Below are 19,473 nucleotides of genomic sequence, written 5' to 3' on the forward strand. Positions count from 1 at the left end.
TAATTATAAATAAATTGTTTAATTAATTAAAATAAAAATAATTATAAATTATGATTTTTAAAATACGATTAAAATGTATAATTATATATATATTTTTTAAGAAAATAACGATTTACGGAGGATGGGACTGACAGAGGTAGAAAAAATTTATAATATTCAAATATCAATACGCAAAAATTAAATGAAACTCTTAGAGTCGGATGATGTAATATTATTAATAAATAATACTCTAAATTATAAAAATAAAGGCTAAATTGTACTAAACCTACGTGTAGTTTCATGAAATTGCACCAAATCCTCTATACTTCTAAACATGCGTCAAACTCCCTCGTAGTTTCATAAACTCTGCGTCTAACCCCATCTGCGGTCCATATTTAATGGTATTTGACCTAAATAGATCCAAACTGCTATAAATTTTAGAATCTCAATTTCTAAACCCCTAAAATTACAAATATATTCATTGTTCTTATATTTAATCTAAAAAATAGTAAATAAACTCAAAAATAATTATTTTTCTCAGGTTTTAAAAATTTAATTTTACTATTTATTTAGACTAAATATAAGAAAAATAAATATATTTGTAATTTTAGGAATTTAAAAATTAATATTATAAAATTTATTTGCAGTTTGAACGCATTTATGTCAAATACCGTTAATTGAAGACCGCCGAAGGGTTAGACGTATAGTTTATAAAATCATAAAAAGAATTTACGCAATTTTAAAATTATAAAAATTTAACGCAATTTCGTGAAAATAAGGATGAACCAGGTGTACTTTAGCCCGAAAATAAATGCATATAAACATTTCTTAAATTAGGACAAATTGAAGATGGGCCCAGTGCGAGAAAAATGCAGGAAAAAGTACAGCTGTCACTACGTTGATTTGACATTTGACACTAACAATTTAGTGTAAAAATTATATTTGGTCAATTATGATCTTATTTTTATTTTTATTTTATTCCTTCCGCTGAAGCTTTTTATCTGTATTTTAAATATTGTAAATTAATAAATTATTGTTAATAAATTATAATAATTTTTTATTATTTTTATATAAATAATAATATTATATTTTAAATATTTTTAAAATTATATTTTAATAAAATATATGTACTATAAATATAATTTTATATAATAAAAATAAATAAAAAAATATAATATTATTTATTTATTTATAATTATCTTAAAATTAATTTTATAAAAAATAGAAATAATAAACATAAATAAAAATATTTGTTTATTAAAAAGAGATAAATTAATTTATATATATTAAATATTTTCTTTGTCATGTGGAAATGTTACTATTTTCCATTTCCGTCATTTTCAAAACAAAATTACCATTTCTTAATTTAGTAATTGTACTATCCAATTACCATAATAAGTATCATTTCAACTTACAATATATTATACAAATATCATTACTTTTATATTACACCATACTAATAAGAATATTTTTATCTTTTTTACTATAATCTAATATAATACTAATATTCAAAAATTAGCATGCTAAAAACAAACATCACATTTCCAATGGGATAAAGGCCGTATATATTTAAATAAATAAATTTATTAAAAATAAATAAATAAAAAAAAAACAAAAAAAGATCATATGCCAAGGAACAAAAAGAATATTATATCGAAATTTTATTTTATTTTATTTTATTTTTATAAAATAATGTTCTTCCGTAAAACAATTGACATTTTTTATTTATTATACGATATTTAAAATAAAAAAATAATAATTAACTAATAATAATGAGTTACAAGTATTATTCATTGCATTTTTTATTAATTCAATTGTTAAACAAGTTGTATAAAAATAGTATAAAATTATAATAATTTTAAATAGATCAAATTTGTATAATAGAAAGATACATTTTATTTTATTATTATATAAATAGTTAAATTAAATTATATAATCTTAAATAGATTAAATTTAACTTGTACAATACAAACATGCACATTCATATAGTAACTCTCTTTGTCCATACCAAATTTTGAATTGCGCTCGTCTAAAATTATTATTTCTTCTATTTAATTTAGGAGTATACATATTTTGGTGCAAAGTTTAAAATTATTTCAAATATTTATAATATTTGTAAAATAATGATATATTTTTAAGATAATTATTTTTCAATTGGATAATTCAAAATAAAAAATATATATTTTGAAAGCAAACACATGAAATAATAATGAATACAAAATATTATTTACAAAAGTCAAGAACTTAAAAAAAATAAAAAAAAATAAAAATCAAATACTAGTTATAAAAAGACTATGTAACTTAAATTTACATACTTTATTTTTTTTATATAATTCCTCGTAACATATGTTAAAAATCAATTTATATAAAAATATTGAATAAATAGAGCCAATATATATTATTCATTTCGTTTTTATTAATTCAATTATTAAACGAGTTGTATAAAAATAGTAGAATAAAAATATGTATACCAATTTAAATAGGTACATTAACAATTAATTGATTAGTCAATTTGAAAATTGAATCATAATTATATACATGTGTTAGAAATCTGATTAGTCAATTTGAAAAGTGAATCATAATTATATACCTTTGTGTTTTTTTTTTTTTTTTTTCTAAAAAAGTAAAATTATTTACATTTGTTAGAAGTATATTTGGTTGAGCTATTGTTTGGTTGTTGGAAAATGATTCAAATGAAGTGTTAATATAAATTTTTATACAAATAGTATTTTAATATACTTTTTTCGTCTCATTTAATTTGTCCGATCTTTCTATTTTCGTTTGTTCTACGTAATTTATTTTTTTATTTCTTTTAAAATATAATTATAAATTTTAATTACATTTTAAAATTCATCATTCATAATTTTTTTTTATTTTAATTAAACTCTTTAGTTATTTTAATTTTAATGTAAAATTATTTTTATTAAATTATAATTATTTCTATTAATATATTTTTTAATTACTTACTAATTATCCAATAAATGTCTATAAAGTGGACAATTTAAATGAAACAGAATGAGTAATATTTTGTAAAATAAAATAATATATTTTTATCAAAAAAAAAAAATATAGCTAATGAATAGCTGTGATTTCAAACTAATTAAAATCACAATCAAACAAATCCAACAATCATTCATTATTGTTATATCAAATCATCATCATCATCATCATCATCAGCAGCATCATCATCATTATTATTATTATTATTATTATTATTATTATTATTATTATTATTATTATTATTGTGAAGTAAGACGACTAACCTTAGTATTGATGAATTTTCTATTGAAACATAGGAAAGTTTTGTGAAGATAAGCATTTAGTTTGTGAATTTTGTTTTTTATTATTCAATCTTATGACTTTTCATGAAAAATAAATAAATATAATATATATTACTATTTAGTTTTCACTCAAAACATCGTGGGTATGTTTACTTTCTATTTTTAAATGAACGTACTTTTTACATTAAAAAAAATATGTTGTATATGCGTTGAATTATTAATTTTTTAAAAAATAGATTGAATATATATTATATACTCCATCCGTCCCAGATACTATGTCCACGTTGTCATTTCTGTTCGTCCCACATACCATATCATTTTCTTTTTTTGAAAAATGATTATACACTTTAATCTTATTTTAAATTTTTAAATTTTATTTTTTTTAATTTTAATTAAACTAATTAGTTATCTTAATCTTAATTTATAATTATTTATATTATAGGATAATTATTTTCACTAATACATTCTTAATTATCTACTAATTACACGCATCTTAAAATACCGTGTCTAAAGTGTAGCATACACGGTATCTGGGACGGATGGAGTATTATATAAGAGTATGTTGTGCGCATAAATATTATAATCTTTTATAATATGTATTGAAACAAATGAGATCTTTAAGTAGAGAATTTTTTTTTTTCTTCTTCTTCTTCTTTCCGAAATGGTAATCTGTAACTATGTTTTGGTTGTATCGATACTTTAAAATTTTAATAGTCTTGTGTTTGAATCTTACCTCATCTATTATAGGAATAACCAAGGGTGCAATTTTCTGATAAAATTATTCAATTCAAGTGGCCTTATGTGCTACCTAATTTTCTACATAGAATTAGTTTGTTTTGTTTTGGCGAATGATGTAATTATTGATCGATCAAGTTGTCAGATATATTCCCATCATCGCTATTACTTAAGAGATTAAAATAATAATTCAACGTGTATTATTTGCTAGCTTAGGTCATTCAAATATACATGCACAAAATATTCCAATTTGTTTGGATGTCACCTTTAATTTAATTAATTTAATGAAATATGTTAGTATTATTTTTATGGATTAACTAAATAATGCAAAATCAAACAATATGTTATATTTTTTCTTTTTCGTTTTTAGTTTCAATTTATTAATCAAGTTGATATATATAGTAATTGTGAAATTCAAGATTGGATGTAATGTTGAGACACAGAAGTATGGGCACATGTTTTTGTAGAAAAAGACAGCTTGGCTAACCTTTGAATTAAGGCTATGCACGTGCTTTTGATTTCTACAACATGCATGCATTTATGCCTGTTATCAATCTGCTTGTATATTTTTATTTTATTTTAATTTTCAATGTTTTCCTATTAGTCTGCCAATTAAAAATATATATATTTGTAAATATAACGTAAATACCAATGGTTGGTCAAAGTGCGAGAAAAAACAAAGAATACCTGATGCTTGTTTATCCAAAAATATATATGAGGAACTTCAATTTAAGAGATGTTCATTATAATCCATCACCAAATTTACAAGAATTCGACACGCCAACAAATAGACAAAATATATGTTATTAATTTTAGAAATTCTCTCATCTCATAAACAGTCAGTTGTGTATTAATTTTTGAACAACTTGAAGGTAATAAAACTGAAATCATTTGATGATCTGCAAACATTTTTAAAAATATATTTTGTCTTCGTTGAATGTCAGGTTACATGGGACAACAAATTTTGTCTAATAGCTAATTTTTATGGTTTATTTTTAACCCCAAAAAATGAGTTCACAATCATCTGTTAAGATTGTGCAGACTGTATGCAATTTTATTATTACGACGAATATTCAGCTTGTCTCGTATGCCAAAATAAGAAAATTTTTGTTTATCTCAACATATAATCATATATCTTAGTTGTTTAACAATTTTATATAGTTTCGTATAATGATGTAAAAACATATATATATATATTGTTGGAATAAGAATTCCCCAACTTATTTTGACATATGGGCACCTGCATATTCACTTTATTTGCTGTTTTTTTTTTATATTACCATTTGTGGTAATGTGTCTTTTCTGTTGCTCCATCAACCCTAAACCCTACAATCTGTTGGATCTTTTCTTTTTGATTTGGAAAGCTTAGAAAAGACAAAATGAATTGATATTTTGGGTGGTCGACCTGTTACAGATTTCATGCAGAGATACATCATTCCATTTAAGTGCAAAGAATTTTAATTGGTTTTGTCTTACATGCAAAACAAGATGACTTTATAGATAATTGTGATGAGAGAGTGTGGTTGTTTGAAGGTTTTGAGAGTGAAGTATAGTGAGAGAAATTGAGTTAAATCCTCTCAACCCCAACATTTCTCTTCTCCATGTATTGAGTAAGTGTTAGACACTTTTATCTTGCCAGAGACCTCGTCGGAGGAAGGAGAAATCGGAGTTCCGATCAGGAGAGGCGTCCAGATTCTGAGCCGCTCCGTGGTCGTTGTTAATACGAGTTTGTAACAACATAAGCCTGTGAGGGAATTTCCAAGGTAAACCATGTATTGATTAGTGAACTTCTCTTGGATTGGTATCCCCGGATGTAGGATTGTTTATATCCGAACCGGGTAAACAAACCCTTGTCTCATTTATTGCTTTGTATTTTCTGCATACATTCAGTTGGCAGTAGGGTGTTACAACTGATATAACCACGCTTCGGGAATTGTCCCATTTGAATAGGTGTTCGAAAGTATACTGGTTAATCACCTTATTCTCTTCCCAACATATATATATATATATATAAAGTTCATCATTCAAAATATTAGTACTGTTGCACTACGGATTTTTTACATTACTCATATTTATTTCTCATATACTTTGGATAGTGTTTATTTTCAAATTTGGATATGAATACGAGTCATTAATATTGCACAAAAATTGATAGAACATACATATCAGCCTAATTTTTTTAAATAACATCAATTAAAAGTGCATACAACATATATATATATAGCACATGCTCTGTGAAATAAAAATATATAATATGACACATTTTTATAATTCATGGTGTGCTATTCGACCTTCAATATCATAACCAATCTTCCGCCATATACATATATATATATATATATGTTTGGGCTTGCTTATGTCCAACTCAATGTTGTTTGATATGTCGCTCTCATTTGTTGAACGTTGAAATTACTCGTCGTCATCTAATGATTAAAGTTATTATATATCCTTCAAATTGGACACTTTTGAATACATTGTATTTATCAAATTTGATGACCGTTAACTTTATATGAGAAGTTACGTAAAATAAGAGTATAAAAATAGAATATGTAAAGAGATATATATATATATATATTCTTGTTAAAATAACAATTGAAATTTGTAATTAGAGTAAAATTATTATGTATGCACTACATTTTTACTATATAGTTGTTGTTTTGCACGGATTTATTTTTGAATTTTTTCAAAAATTTTTATACTAGTAGATCCATATGTTGGGACTTATAAGGTATAAGATTTTTATTTTTTTTTTCTATTTTTTTTTCTAATTTTTCAACGAAAAAATTTAAGTTTGCACTCCAACAATCACATTCTCAAATCAAGAACTACATAACTTATGATCTCCACTCTAATGGTATTCCATTGATCTCCATTTAATATGTCCATCTTACACAACTTTATTAACAATGGGACTCGTCGCTTGACCACGCCTATCGAGCCATTACAACGTCAGAAAGATTTTCGACACAAGGTAGCACCGTAAATTTCATTTACGAAGTCAATGAGAGTTTCCCATAACTAAACACTTAATATTGTCTGATTTAAGCTCCGTCCGTATGAATTTATTTTTAGACATTTCAAAAAAAATCTCTTGCAGAGTTAGATGTAAGTTATTTGTTTTAGGTTACTTTGTACTGAATCCATCAATCTAGATACTTTGTGGGTATTATCGCATTTGGTCGACTTGAAATTGTTAGTGCAAGATTGTGATACGAGTCTAAGAAATCATTTATTCTAATTACTTTTTATTTTTCTATTCTTTTGATATTTTTATTTTGGGATTAGAATTGATAAAAAGAAATTAAAAAATAAAAATTAAGTGAGATTAAAATTGATAATTATGATATTGAATAGAATAAAAATAATTTTGCCTCTTATGATAAAGATATTAAAAATAAATATAAATGCATATTGAAATATTAAAAAAAATTTATAACTCAATAAATATATTCAATATAAATACCATCTCATTGACAATAAAAATATAATTAATATATATTAAATATTTATACATAATTAGCATTATAAATTTATAATTTTTTAAATATTTATAAATATATTTAGTTATGTTAAGTAGTCCCTTTTCAAATATATTTATTTATGTTAAGTAGTCCCTTTTGAAAAGGAAAGTAGTAATTTTTTTTTTTATTAGAGGAAGTAGTAATAATTTCATTCCACTCCAAAATTATTAAGATTAGGCTCTTTTATAGATTATTTTTTTTTTAATTAGTACCAATTTGATACTTCAAAACCTTCACCACCATATATTGTCGTCGCGCAACCGCTACCACTTTCTCCTCCGCCACCACCTCCAAGGGTTCAACCGTCGTCCCCTCCGCCACGTCACCACTGCCAGTTAATAGTTTTAATGTAAGTTAAATATATCATATAGGTGAGAATTCAATCTTCCAATACAATTTAGACCATCTCCAACCCATTCCTCCGTTTTTGCAGTAGTTACAATAAAAATGCAGTTAAAGTATATTCTATATATATTCTTATTTTATTAGTATTATTATTATTATTATTCCTTCCATCCCATATAATATGGGTATATTACTGTAAGCTCAGAAATTTAGGTAAAATGTAATTAGTAAGTAATTTAAAATGTATTAGTAAAAATAATTATTGTATAATAAAAATAATTATAGATTAAGATTAAAATAATTAAATAATTTAATTAAAATTATAAAATTTAAAATATGATTAAAATGTATAATTATAAATTTTTGTAAAAAAAAATAAATTATATGAGATGAATAAAAATAAAAAATAAGAACACATTATTTAGGACTAATGAAGTATTATTTTATAAGGTAAGAACCTGGTCGCTGCTCGAACGTGCGTATCCAGGTAAATCCGACCAAAGATATTGCAGTCTTTATTGACTACACAAGGCTTTGTTTATTATTATTATTATTATTATTATTATTATTATTGTTATTGTTATTATTCACGTGGGTCATTGTCAATTGGAATATAATGAAAAGAATTCTTTTATCTTTCTAAGATCCCGCCTCCACACACATATAAAACTATATATATATATATATATATATTAACCTATCTGCCAGCTTAATTTGTTTAAGCAAATAGTAACATATTTTATCAGCTTGTTCGCCTGGGAAATTAATTGGTTGTTTCCTTGTGTCTTATAGTATTATTTTAACATTTTTTTTTTACTATTTAATTTCTCTATTTTTTTAATATCAAAGTCTAAAATTACTTTTTTTTTATTTAAGACCACGTTTAACTACTATTTTATTTATATACTTATTTAAACAATACAAGTAAACAACCCTAATTGTCATTTGTCAATCTTCACCCAATAGAAAATTATATAAATAATTATATATATATATTTGGTGCTTAAATATTATTTGGACATGTATATGTATAATTAAACATGCTCATAAAACATAATTTTACACATTAAAAGTCATATGAGAAATTTTTTACTACTCTTTAAATTTATCAAAATTTAAATTGTAATTTTATTCACATACTTTGTTATTAATACTTAATTTGTATTTAAAATATAATCATATATATATATATATCTAATAGTTACTTTATTTTATTTTTAAAATATCAAAATAAAAACATATTAAAAGATACAAACCCCACATTTCAACCTTTTTTTATTTTTTTATTTTTCAATTCATTTTCGAACCTCGCAGGTCCAGACATAAGCAAGTGGGATGTATGGGCTTTAAGCATGTCATTTTAATTTTATTTTAAAATAAAAAAAAATAATTATTTAGTTGTATTATAATGAGTAAAAAGTAATCATTGAATATAATATTTAAACTTAATTGATTTAATAGAATAAATCTGAAGAAAAAAACACAAACATATAAAAGTCATATTAAAACATTCAATTTCATTTATAAAAATATGTATTTCATTCAAAATATACAAAATTTACTTTTGTTTTTTATAATCTTTCTATTATATTGAAGCAATCAATGTTGATTGTTGAATGTTGAAATTTGCATTAAGAAGCAGATTAATTAAATTAAAAGTATATGCATTATTATTATTATTATTATTATTATTATTATTATTATTTTAATATGACAATGACATTTATATATTCCCTCTATAATTTTCTAAATTGGGATCGTATGTCATCTTATAGAAATTATTAGCGCGTTTGATTTGATGATTGGATTTTATAGTTGGAAGTTGCATGAAAAGAAATTGATTTAATAAATAGTTGATTTATAATATATATATTTAAGTAATTTACAATTTATTTTTCAAGAAAACTTAATATAAAATAAATAAATAATACTTACATATGATTAATGTGAATTTATTTTATAAAAATAAATAATTTTGAAAATACATAAATATATATATTTTTTGACACATGAGATAGGAATAAAATATGGAGTAATAAATAGGTCTTATATATGTACAAAAAAAAAAAAAAAAGTACGAAATAAATAGACCCTTCCTCGTTTTTGTATATAGTATTATAAATACGGTTTTCCAATTATATTATCAAAAATTAAGCCCACGAGCAAATTGGATCTATTGACATTAATCACTTGGGCTAACAAAATAGTTTCAAAACTGGCCCATATTTGAAAAAAAAATAAAAAATAGCTTTTTTATTAAAAAAAATTACTATCAATATATAAGTACCAAAATCTTATAAATTTTATGTAAAATATGTATTTCTTTCGGTTTGATTTAAAATTTTTTTATTTGAGTTTAATATTAAAATAATATTTGATACAATATTTTGTGAAATATTTTGCTAGATAATTTGAATAAGTATTTTAATAATATTCGAGTGTGATATTATTATTTTTCTAAATGATTCGAGCTGAAACATAACTTGCGGAAAGCTCGCTTGCTAGTAGATATGAGTGTGTTTCTTTTGATAAATTTGGAAAAAATTTGGTTTGAGTTTAATATAAAAATAATATTTAATAGGATATTTTATAAGAAGAAAAAATATATTTTTTTTTTCGGAAGACTCAAAGTTCAAATAGTAAAATATTGAAAAATTTTGCAAAAGAAACATACCATATCTTTGTATTATTTTATATGTTAATGTAATATATTTAATTTTTATATAAAAAAACTTATAGTTATTAATTAGATTTAAATATATTATTACAATAAATTTTAAATAAAATAATATTTGTTAATTTATATACTTCTTTTGTCTGGAGCAAATAAAACTATTTATTTTATTTTATTTATGTAAATTTAGTATATTAATATTTTATAGGTAATAGTATAAAAACATAATTTTCTCCTTAAACTTATTTACTTCTCAATCATATTATTTGTAATATATAAAAATATTAGTTTTATTAAAGTAAAAAATATTTGTAATAAAAAAATAGAAATATTGAAATTTAGGATTTTAAATAGAAAAATAATTACATAGGTGGTTTACAAAAAATATAATGTGTATGAAATTTGCAAATTCGTTTTAGTTCAAATCTTAGACAAATCGAAATGAGTTTATACCGATAGTATGCTCGAATTGAACTTAAATAACAGATATTGAAATTCGTTAGATTTGTTTAACAGCTCCAACGTTAACGAGTCTTTCAAGCTAAGTAATGATAACCGTTGATTGTAAGAACGTCGAATCGAACGGTTTGAATTATCTGCAGATCAAAGGTCCGGGATCTTCCAAGCATAAGCCGCGTGATCCTCTACCACATAAAATACTTGTAATGATGAAATGTACAAATTTCAATAAAATGGGTAAAGGATGAAAATAGATAATATATATATATATATATATTTAAATGAAGTTAGTGGAGCGTGACTCAAGTTTAATCATGGCATCTCATCCAGAGCATACAAATTTAGTTGTTACATGTGTAGCAACACTATAAATTTAGGGCAGTGTGTTGTCCTAAATATATCACTCAAATTATTCACTTTATGAATTGTAAATAACGTTACTTATGAACCGACCTATATCCATATATAATGTATAAATGTAAATTAAATTAAAAAAGTGCTGACTGATTCCAACTATGTGTAAATAATTTTCTTGATATCAATGCGTACGACGAGACTCGAGACAAACTGTCACATTATAATGTCAACCTTTTAAATAATAACAGTAATCTTAATAATAATAATAATATGCGTTTGAGAAAAAATAAAAATAAATCATGTGGGGGTCCAAAGAAATTAATGCATTTAAGACATGATATTGACGGAGACCTCCGGGTCAAAGTCAAACCGCATTAATAACATAATGAATGAGCGGTGAATCTCTATTGTAGAGTCCATTGGCTAATCCAAAAGAAATATTTGAATTAAATTGATTTCAATGATACGATCTGATTTATGGGGAATATTATGCTTTAATACAATTTATTTATATTTCATTTTTGTGATAATTTAGATAGCATGCGTGTGTATGTATGTACTTATAAATTCAAAAGTACATGTATGTATGTATTTCTTGAAAAATTCAAACATGTCCCAGCTGGATGTATGGAATTGAATATTATTCAAAATTAACACATTTAATTAGATTAGATTGTTTATAATCATTAATATCGACCTTCATTTTCATTTTTTATTTTTTATTTTTTTGTGATGCAAGCATAGTTGAAATAAAAGAATATTTGGAATATATTAATCCAAGTTTGGCAATAAGAGATTAACAAATATATTATCTATTATTTATTTAAATGGAAATGAGTCTTATTCCTCTTTATTTTTGTACTCTTCTTCTAATTTAGGAAAAACCATTGGCTGCACCGAGCGCAGTGCGCCGAAGACGACATCGAGCAGGACCAGGACTCCCAACACCAGCGTGAATCTATGCGTGGACGAACGGTTTGGATACGCGCAGGACCTTTGGTCCAGGGAGCTCCGAAGAATTACGCGTGAACCCACTCCGATTATCCAACTGAAGGGTCTGGGCATAGATTGCTGACCCACTCCGCCAACAAATGCTTTGCGACAACGTTGCGTAGCATTGCATCAGACTTTTCGATGATTTATATAAAATAAAATTAAATTACAGTTGTTGGATTTTTGAAGTTTAGCTGAAGCAATAATCCTGATGAGGAGGGAATGATCATCGCTGATGCCGACGTTAATGATATTCAAATCCGGTAGCTTTTGATATTCAAACGTGTTGAAGGAGGGTTTTGTCCACTCGATTATTCGTCGCTGTCGGAAGTTTTGGAGATTTTCTACAGACCCCATTTTCCGTGTTCCGGAATAGGAGCTTCCACAGTTGCGAGAAGTTATTTTTCCCTCTATTGTGCTTAATTCGAGTCTGGTATTTATTTTCCCCAATTTGCGGAAGCTGAAGAAATTTTTACAGTTATCCGGTGATCGAATGTTTTGTCTGTGATTTTTGGATCGAGGGTTTTGCTGATTGGGCATTTGTTTTGTCGATTGATTTTTGCTGAATTAGGAAGTTGGATTTTGACTGTTGCAAGGAAATCGAAATTTCATTTGATCGATTTGGTACAAGTTTGAAGGCCATAGATAGTTCTATGGAGGAAATGTTGGATATCGATTGACTGAGGGAGGGAGAATTGTGTGATGTCATCGACATCTCCATCCCCAAATTCGCCGGTTGTTCCTCCGCCGATTTCTCCTCCGCCGGAAATTCCTAGTGTGCCTCCACCGTTGCCCAATTCTCCTCCGACGGAAATTCCTAGTGTGCCTCCACCGTTGCCCAATTCTCCTCCGCCGGGAATTCCTAGTGCGCCTCCACCCCCGCCCAATTCGCCGCCGCCTGAACCTCCGTCTTCGACTGCACCATCACCGCCGCCTCTGCCCAATTCACCTCCTCCGCAGACGCCGCCTAGTTCACCTCCACCGCAACCTCCCATGGCTTCCCCACCGCCTACGGTTCCACCTCCTCAACCATCTACTCCATCATCACCACCTCCGACCCCCCCTCAACCTAGCTCACCGCCGCCTCAGCCTCCGCCCCAACCCACCTCACCGCCGCCTCAGCCACCGCCCCAACCTGGATCACCGCCACCGCAGCCTCCGCCTCAACCTGGATCACCGCCACCGCAGCCTCCGCCCCAACCTGGATCACCGCCACCACCGCTGCCTGCGACCCCTCCTCCCATCACCGCCCCACCGCCTCGATCCCCACCTCCACCAAATCCTCCAACTGTTCCACCGCCGCCTCCTCAACCCAGCCCCCCATCTAGATCACCACCACCACCTCAGTCTCCACCTCGACCTAGTCCCCCGCCGCCGTCTGATCCTCCTACTTCAGCACCTCCGCCATTAAGTCCCCCAATTACATCCCCACCACCCACCCCTATCCCACCGGAAACTTCACCTCCAACTCCATCAGTGATTCCACCCCCAAATTCCCAACCACCAAGAGATCCAGCCCCCCCTCCTCCATTTCCAAATCCTTCAACACCACCGACACCGCCTTCTCCCTCCAACCCACCATCGCCTCCGTCTCCTCCTTCTCCGGTCACACCTCCACCCGGCAACAATAATTCCAGCAACAATGCACCAGAAACATCAGCAAGCACAACCAGCGGCGGCATTGGGACCGGAGGCACGGTGGCCATTGTCGTGGCAGTAAGCCTCCTATTGCTCGGAATATTCGGAATTGTAGCCTTCTGTTTGAAGAAGCGCAAGAAAAGGGATTCTAGCCATGGCCACAGTGCCGGTTACATTATGCCAACCTCCATCTCTTCTTCTCCAAAATCAGGTAACCATTTAGCCATAGCTCTGTTAAAACATTAGAATCGGAAGGCAACTTAAGCAGTGACATAATTTGCATCCAGATTCTGGTTTACTGAAAGTTCAAATATCAGGACAAAACTATCAAAGTGGCTCCGGCAGTGTTACTAACCATTCGCCTCATGAACACGGCGGTTTGGGCAATTCGAGGTCATGGTTCGCCTACGAAGAGTTAGATTATGCCACTAAAGGATTTTCAGCTCAAAATCTCTTAGGTGAAGGTGGATTTGGTTCTGTGTACAAAGGGACACTTCCTGATGGTAGGGAGATTGCAGTTAAACAGTTAAAGATCGGGGGAGGACAGGGGGAGCGGGAATTCAAATCTGAAGTCGAGATTATAAGTCGAATACACCATCGCCATTTGGTTTCACTTGTTGGCTATTGTATTTCAGACGAAAGGAGGCTCCTTGTGTATGATTACCTCCCTAATGACACCCTGTACTACCATCTTCATGGTAAACATTAGCCGTTAATGTTGAAAGAAATGACCTTTGAGAAGATGGATTTTGATATCTCTGCAACTTGTCTTCAGGTGAAGGTCGGCCGGTTATGGAATGGACCTCACGCGTAAAGATTGCTGTTGGTGCAGCACGTGGGATTGCTTACCTCCATGAAGACTGTAAGCTCTTCAAAGTTTTCTGATATCGATGTTAAAAGTTATTAATGTTTATGCTTTAAATCTTTCAGGCAATCCTCGCATTATTCATAGAGATATCAAGTCATCGAACATTCTTCTAGACTACAACTTTGATGCAAGGGTATCCGGAACTTTCTGCAAACTATATTTCATCTTTTCATTGAGAGTGGATCACGAGAACTATGTTTTCAGGTTTCCGATTTTGGACTTGCTAAATTAGCTATGGATGCAAACTCGCACATTACCACACGTGTGATGGGAACGTTTGGGTAAGCATTCATCAATAGCTGATATATATATATATATTTAGGTTCACTATAGCTAAATGCAGGCGTCGATGATACCTTATATTTTGAGTTCAGATATATGGCTCCCGAGTATGCATCCAGTGGTAAGCTGACTGACAAGTCTGATGTGTTTTCCTTTGGAGTGGTACTGTTGGAGTTGATTACCGGCCGCAAGCCTGTGGACACATCTCAGCCTCTCGGGGAAGAAAGCTTAGTCGAATGGGTAGGTTCATGTTCATCAAGCACTAGGCTTTTTTTATCAGATATTTAGGCATATACAAAGTTTAGCGGATCATTTTATACTATCCATGACAAATATTTGCGATGTGTATTTTGGTTTGTGATAGTGAAGTGTTAATTACATCTTTACTGTTTGTGCTGTATGATTTAGCTACTTGTGTATGCAGGCTCGGCCATTGTTGAGCCATGCGCTCGAAACAGAGGAATTCGAAGCATTAGCAGATCCGAAGCTTGAAGGACACTATGCTGAAGTTGAAATGTTCCAACTGATCGAAGCCGCAGCAGCTTGTGTGCGCCATTCGTCCGCAAAGAGGCCTAAGATGGGACAGGTAAGAATATCTGATTATGGACTCGAAATTCTGCGTGCTTTCTCATATCGACTACTCTGTCCAGGTTGTGAGGGCTCTGGACAGTTTGGCTGTCTCGGATCTGACAAACGGAATGAAGGTAGGAGAAAGCGAAATATTCAACTCAGCACAACAATCTCAAGAAATCAGATTCTTTCGAAGGATGGCATTCGGCAGCCAGAATTACAGCACGGATTTTTTCAGCCATAATAGCTCGAGCAGCGACAGTAAACCCGAAAACAGCCACGGAGAATGACGACGGCATCAAATGGCAAGATACCATCGGTAGCAACAATTCAAGTTTTTGTAAGTAGTTTTCTTGATAGTTCATATATATATGAATGTCTGATTGTGGCAAATTTTCCCTGTAAATGAGAACAAATTTTTGATTGCTTTCCCACAAGGTTACCCCTTCATTGATGGGAAATCTTCTATATATATACACACTGAATTCAATAAATCATTGTTACTGTTGTATACATTGTTTATATATATATATATACATATAGTGGAATTAATTAATTAATTCTAAGGAAGGTTCCCATTCACCCATTCCTATTTCCTGAAGAGAAAGCAGAGCCCCACAATGGGTTTGTTGTGTACGAGGAAGGAAGGAAGGAAGGCATAATAAAAATGATCCAAAATTAGGAGATGCAGAAACAAATATGCATTCGGACAACAGAATTCGTTCTTCCATGTCTGTTTGAATATGAAATATTTACATCAATACTCAATTAATTCAATTATCGATTGATTGATGGCTACAATATGTTCCGACGAGCTGAAACAGCTGAAGGAGATCTTCAACCGGTTCGACATGGACAACGACGGCAGCCTGACCCAGCTGGAGCTCGCAGCCCTGCTACGTTCCCTGGGGCTGCGACCCACCGGAGACCAGATCACAACAATGCTGGCCAACATGGACGCCAATGGCAACGGGGCCATCGAATTCGACGAACTGGTGGAGGTGCTACTGCCGGACATGGACCAGCAATTCCTGGTGGACCAGGACCGCCTAATGCAGGTCTTCCAGTCGTTCGACCGCGACGGCAACGGGTACATAACGTTGGTCGAGCTCGCGGCCAAGATGGCGCAGATGAAGCAGCCGCTGACGTACAATGAGCTGACGGAGCTGATGCAGGAGGCCGACACCAACGGCGATGGAGTCATCAGCTTTTCTGAGTTCGCCAACATCCTCGCCCGATCCGCCGTCGATTACCTCACCCTCCCGGCGCCCTCCTGATGACGATGACGATGATGATCCACCGTTAATGGCGGCCATGCTACGTACGGTCCAGAATCCATCCTATCCTATGTGTGTGTATATATATATATGGGTGGTTGATGATTTAAAATGTTGGTTGGTTTTAGTAGGTTTGTAGATGAGATGAGATAAATTAAGAGACTTTCTCCAACACTATCAACCAAATAATTAGGGTCGAATTTTGAGGTTACTTGTGGGTTGAGACTTGGATCGAAAAAGCCCAACAACTACACACATATACATTGGTGCATTTTTTGCTATGGAATCTGTTTTGGTTAAATTTAAATTAATGAGAACTACGGATGGATATAAATAATAAAACTAAATACTAATTTTTTATTTTTTATTTTTACTGAAAAAAGAAAATGAATAGTGTCGAAATTTGTAAATAGAACTCTAGAAATTTCCAAAACTTTGCTACACTTGAGGCTTATTACCAAACAACTTTATGAAGACATTTTGTCATAAAATTTTAAGATAGAATGAATGTAGAAAGGTTTGGGGGAATTAAGGATAAATAATTGTAGTTGCAAAATATTTGTGAAAGAAAAAAAAAAAAAAAATTTCATCCGTCTCAACTTAAAGTACATTTTTTATCGTCCCACTCTAAAGTATTCATTTTATATTTTAGTAAAAATAATTATACATCAATACCAAAATACTGTTAATTTTATTTAAATTACAAGCATATCCAAAACAGATAAAAATATTTTTTTTTTATCAAAGACAAAAATGTTAAAACCTCTTACGTACTTTCATTAATTAATAAAATACTATTATTTTTACTATGCAGTCCCAAAGAGCCCTTTGGACCGGGATGGAGGGAGTACGTCTTTGCGGCAATATAATAAAATTTGTGTTACGACGCATTAAAGTTGATGATCGAATAACAAAAAGAAAACGTAAAGAAAACACAGATTGAAGTGGTTCGTAAAAAATGAGTTGGCTACCTCCACGGACAGCAACGGATAACAGATTTTATTGCAGGATTTGAGCCGTTTAGCCGCATGGCCTGGCCGTATGGCAGTTAGAATGGGAATAGATATCTATTTATAACGTAAGTCTATGCCAATAATATCCAAATTATATATTTAAATCTAAAATATAATATTTAATATCCAAATCGTATCTCTAGAATATAATACCTAATATCTAAATCATATCCCTAAATTTAAAAAATATCAACAATATGCAAAGCACTTTCAAGTAACACGTTAACGTGAATATGGAAACCTGCAGCATAAATTCATTAGATTATAACCAATCGAACATCTCATATAAAATTGAACTTCCAACTGTACCACATAATTAATTACAACTAATTAAAGACATCCTAATTTTTCACTGCAATTTCCTAATTCATTCAATAATAGTACTACGATTTATCCTAGCTATAATTAAATTCAAACAGGTACGCATTTTATTATTATTATTATTATTATTTTATAACGTGGAAAAAGTGCGAGGTAAACCTCCGACCGAATCTACTGCCCTGCAAACTAGACCCGACAAACCAATCACACTGGACGAATCATGTGTGACAAGTTATTTGAGACGTCAAGGATTTGAACCATAATCTGATGCAAAAGAATATATTCTACATGCACACGTATATACACATATATACATATGATATTCCCATGAGTATGGATTTTGTAGAAAGAATGAGGAGTTGAAGTAATATGTTCAAAAGTATATTATATATTGAATATTGCAATTAAATAATAATGAATTCTTTTGTATACTTACGTTTTTGGTTATTTTAAAATATATAGAGTAATTAGTTCAAGTTAATATTTTAACACATAATTAAAATATACATAGTAATAAAAACTTTTAAAAAGTACTAAAAATGAATAAATCAAATACAATTTTATCTTTATATATATATATATATATACTTTTACAATAGCTAAAAAAAGACTTATTTAGAGAGTTTAATAAGAAAAATTCTGCAAATATAGAATCTAGGATATATATTATATTCTTAATCATTAATCCGTGTTATATACCAACAATAAAGGCATGATGCTAAACAATAGTATATATTCGAAAATTACATAATAAATAATCTCAAAAATAATAATTTGGTAGAGTGGAGTGAATTTGTAATCATAAAGTCACGAGCTTAGACTTTCTGACACCGAAGGTCCGGTCAACCCTGTAACAACTTGGTTAGTTCCGTGCCCAAAATCATATCTAACATTTCCCAATAATGCTCAAGATTATTACCAAATTAATTAATCGAGCAGCTAGCTTATGGTGTGCACCGTTTTATATATGCCTAACTAATTAATTCTGAATAATAATAATAAGAAGAATTTCGTGTAATAATATTATACTAGTACTAGTACTATGTATGAATGTGGAGGGTGGGGTAGGGTAGGGTAGAGTAGGTGACGTAAGCGCACCGGTGGAAAGTCAAATATGACTTCCTAGTCGGATTTTCATTCTGCATTACGTGTCATTAATT

The 19,473-nt window shown here is 29.8% G+C and overlaps 2 protein-coding genes across 3 annotated transcripts; both read left to right on the forward strand.

The window, feature by feature from the left end:
- Nucleotides 1-12,458: 12,458 nt before the first annotated feature.
- LOC127245497 (proline-rich receptor-like protein kinase PERK9) lies at nucleotides 12,459-16,211 on the forward strand. Of its 2 annotated transcripts, none has more exons than XM_051266420.1 (8): nucleotides 12,459-14,193; nucleotides 14,270-14,680; nucleotides 14,758-14,844; nucleotides 14,913-14,983; nucleotides 15,055-15,131; nucleotides 15,225-15,372; nucleotides 15,557-15,718; nucleotides 15,783-16,211. In XM_051266420.1, exons 1-8 carry the CDS (start codon nucleotides 13,047-13,049, stop codon nucleotides 15,990-15,992), a joined length of 2,313 nt encoding a protein of 770 aa, XP_051122377.1. In that variant the 5' UTR covers nucleotides 12,459-13,046; the 3' UTR covers nucleotides 15,993-16,211. The 2 variants fall into 2 exon arrangements, with proteins under 2 accessions (XP_051122377.1, XP_051122378.1); XM_051266421.1 differs by having other exon boundaries at nucleotides 14,300-14,680.
- A 93-nt stretch (nucleotides 16,212-16,304) lies between these two features.
- Nucleotides 16,305-17,250, forward strand: LOC127245514 (probable calcium-binding protein CML15). The gene has a single exon (XM_051266448.1). The coding sequence runs from the start codon at nucleotides 16,494-16,496 to the stop codon at nucleotides 16,977-16,979; it is 486 nt and encodes a 161-aa protein (XP_051122405.1). The 5' UTR covers nucleotides 16,305-16,493; the 3' UTR covers nucleotides 16,980-17,250.
- The last annotated feature ends 2,223 nt before the right edge of the window (nucleotides 17,251-19,473 follow it).

Source organism: Andrographis paniculata, unplaced genomic scaffold (assembly GCF_009805555.1).
Source record: "Andrographis paniculata isolate CXL003 unplaced genomic scaffold, ASM980555v1 Contig22END, whole genome shotgun sequence".
Lineage (NCBI taxonomy): Eukaryota > Viridiplantae > Streptophyta > Magnoliopsida > Lamiales > Acanthaceae > Andrographis > Andrographis paniculata.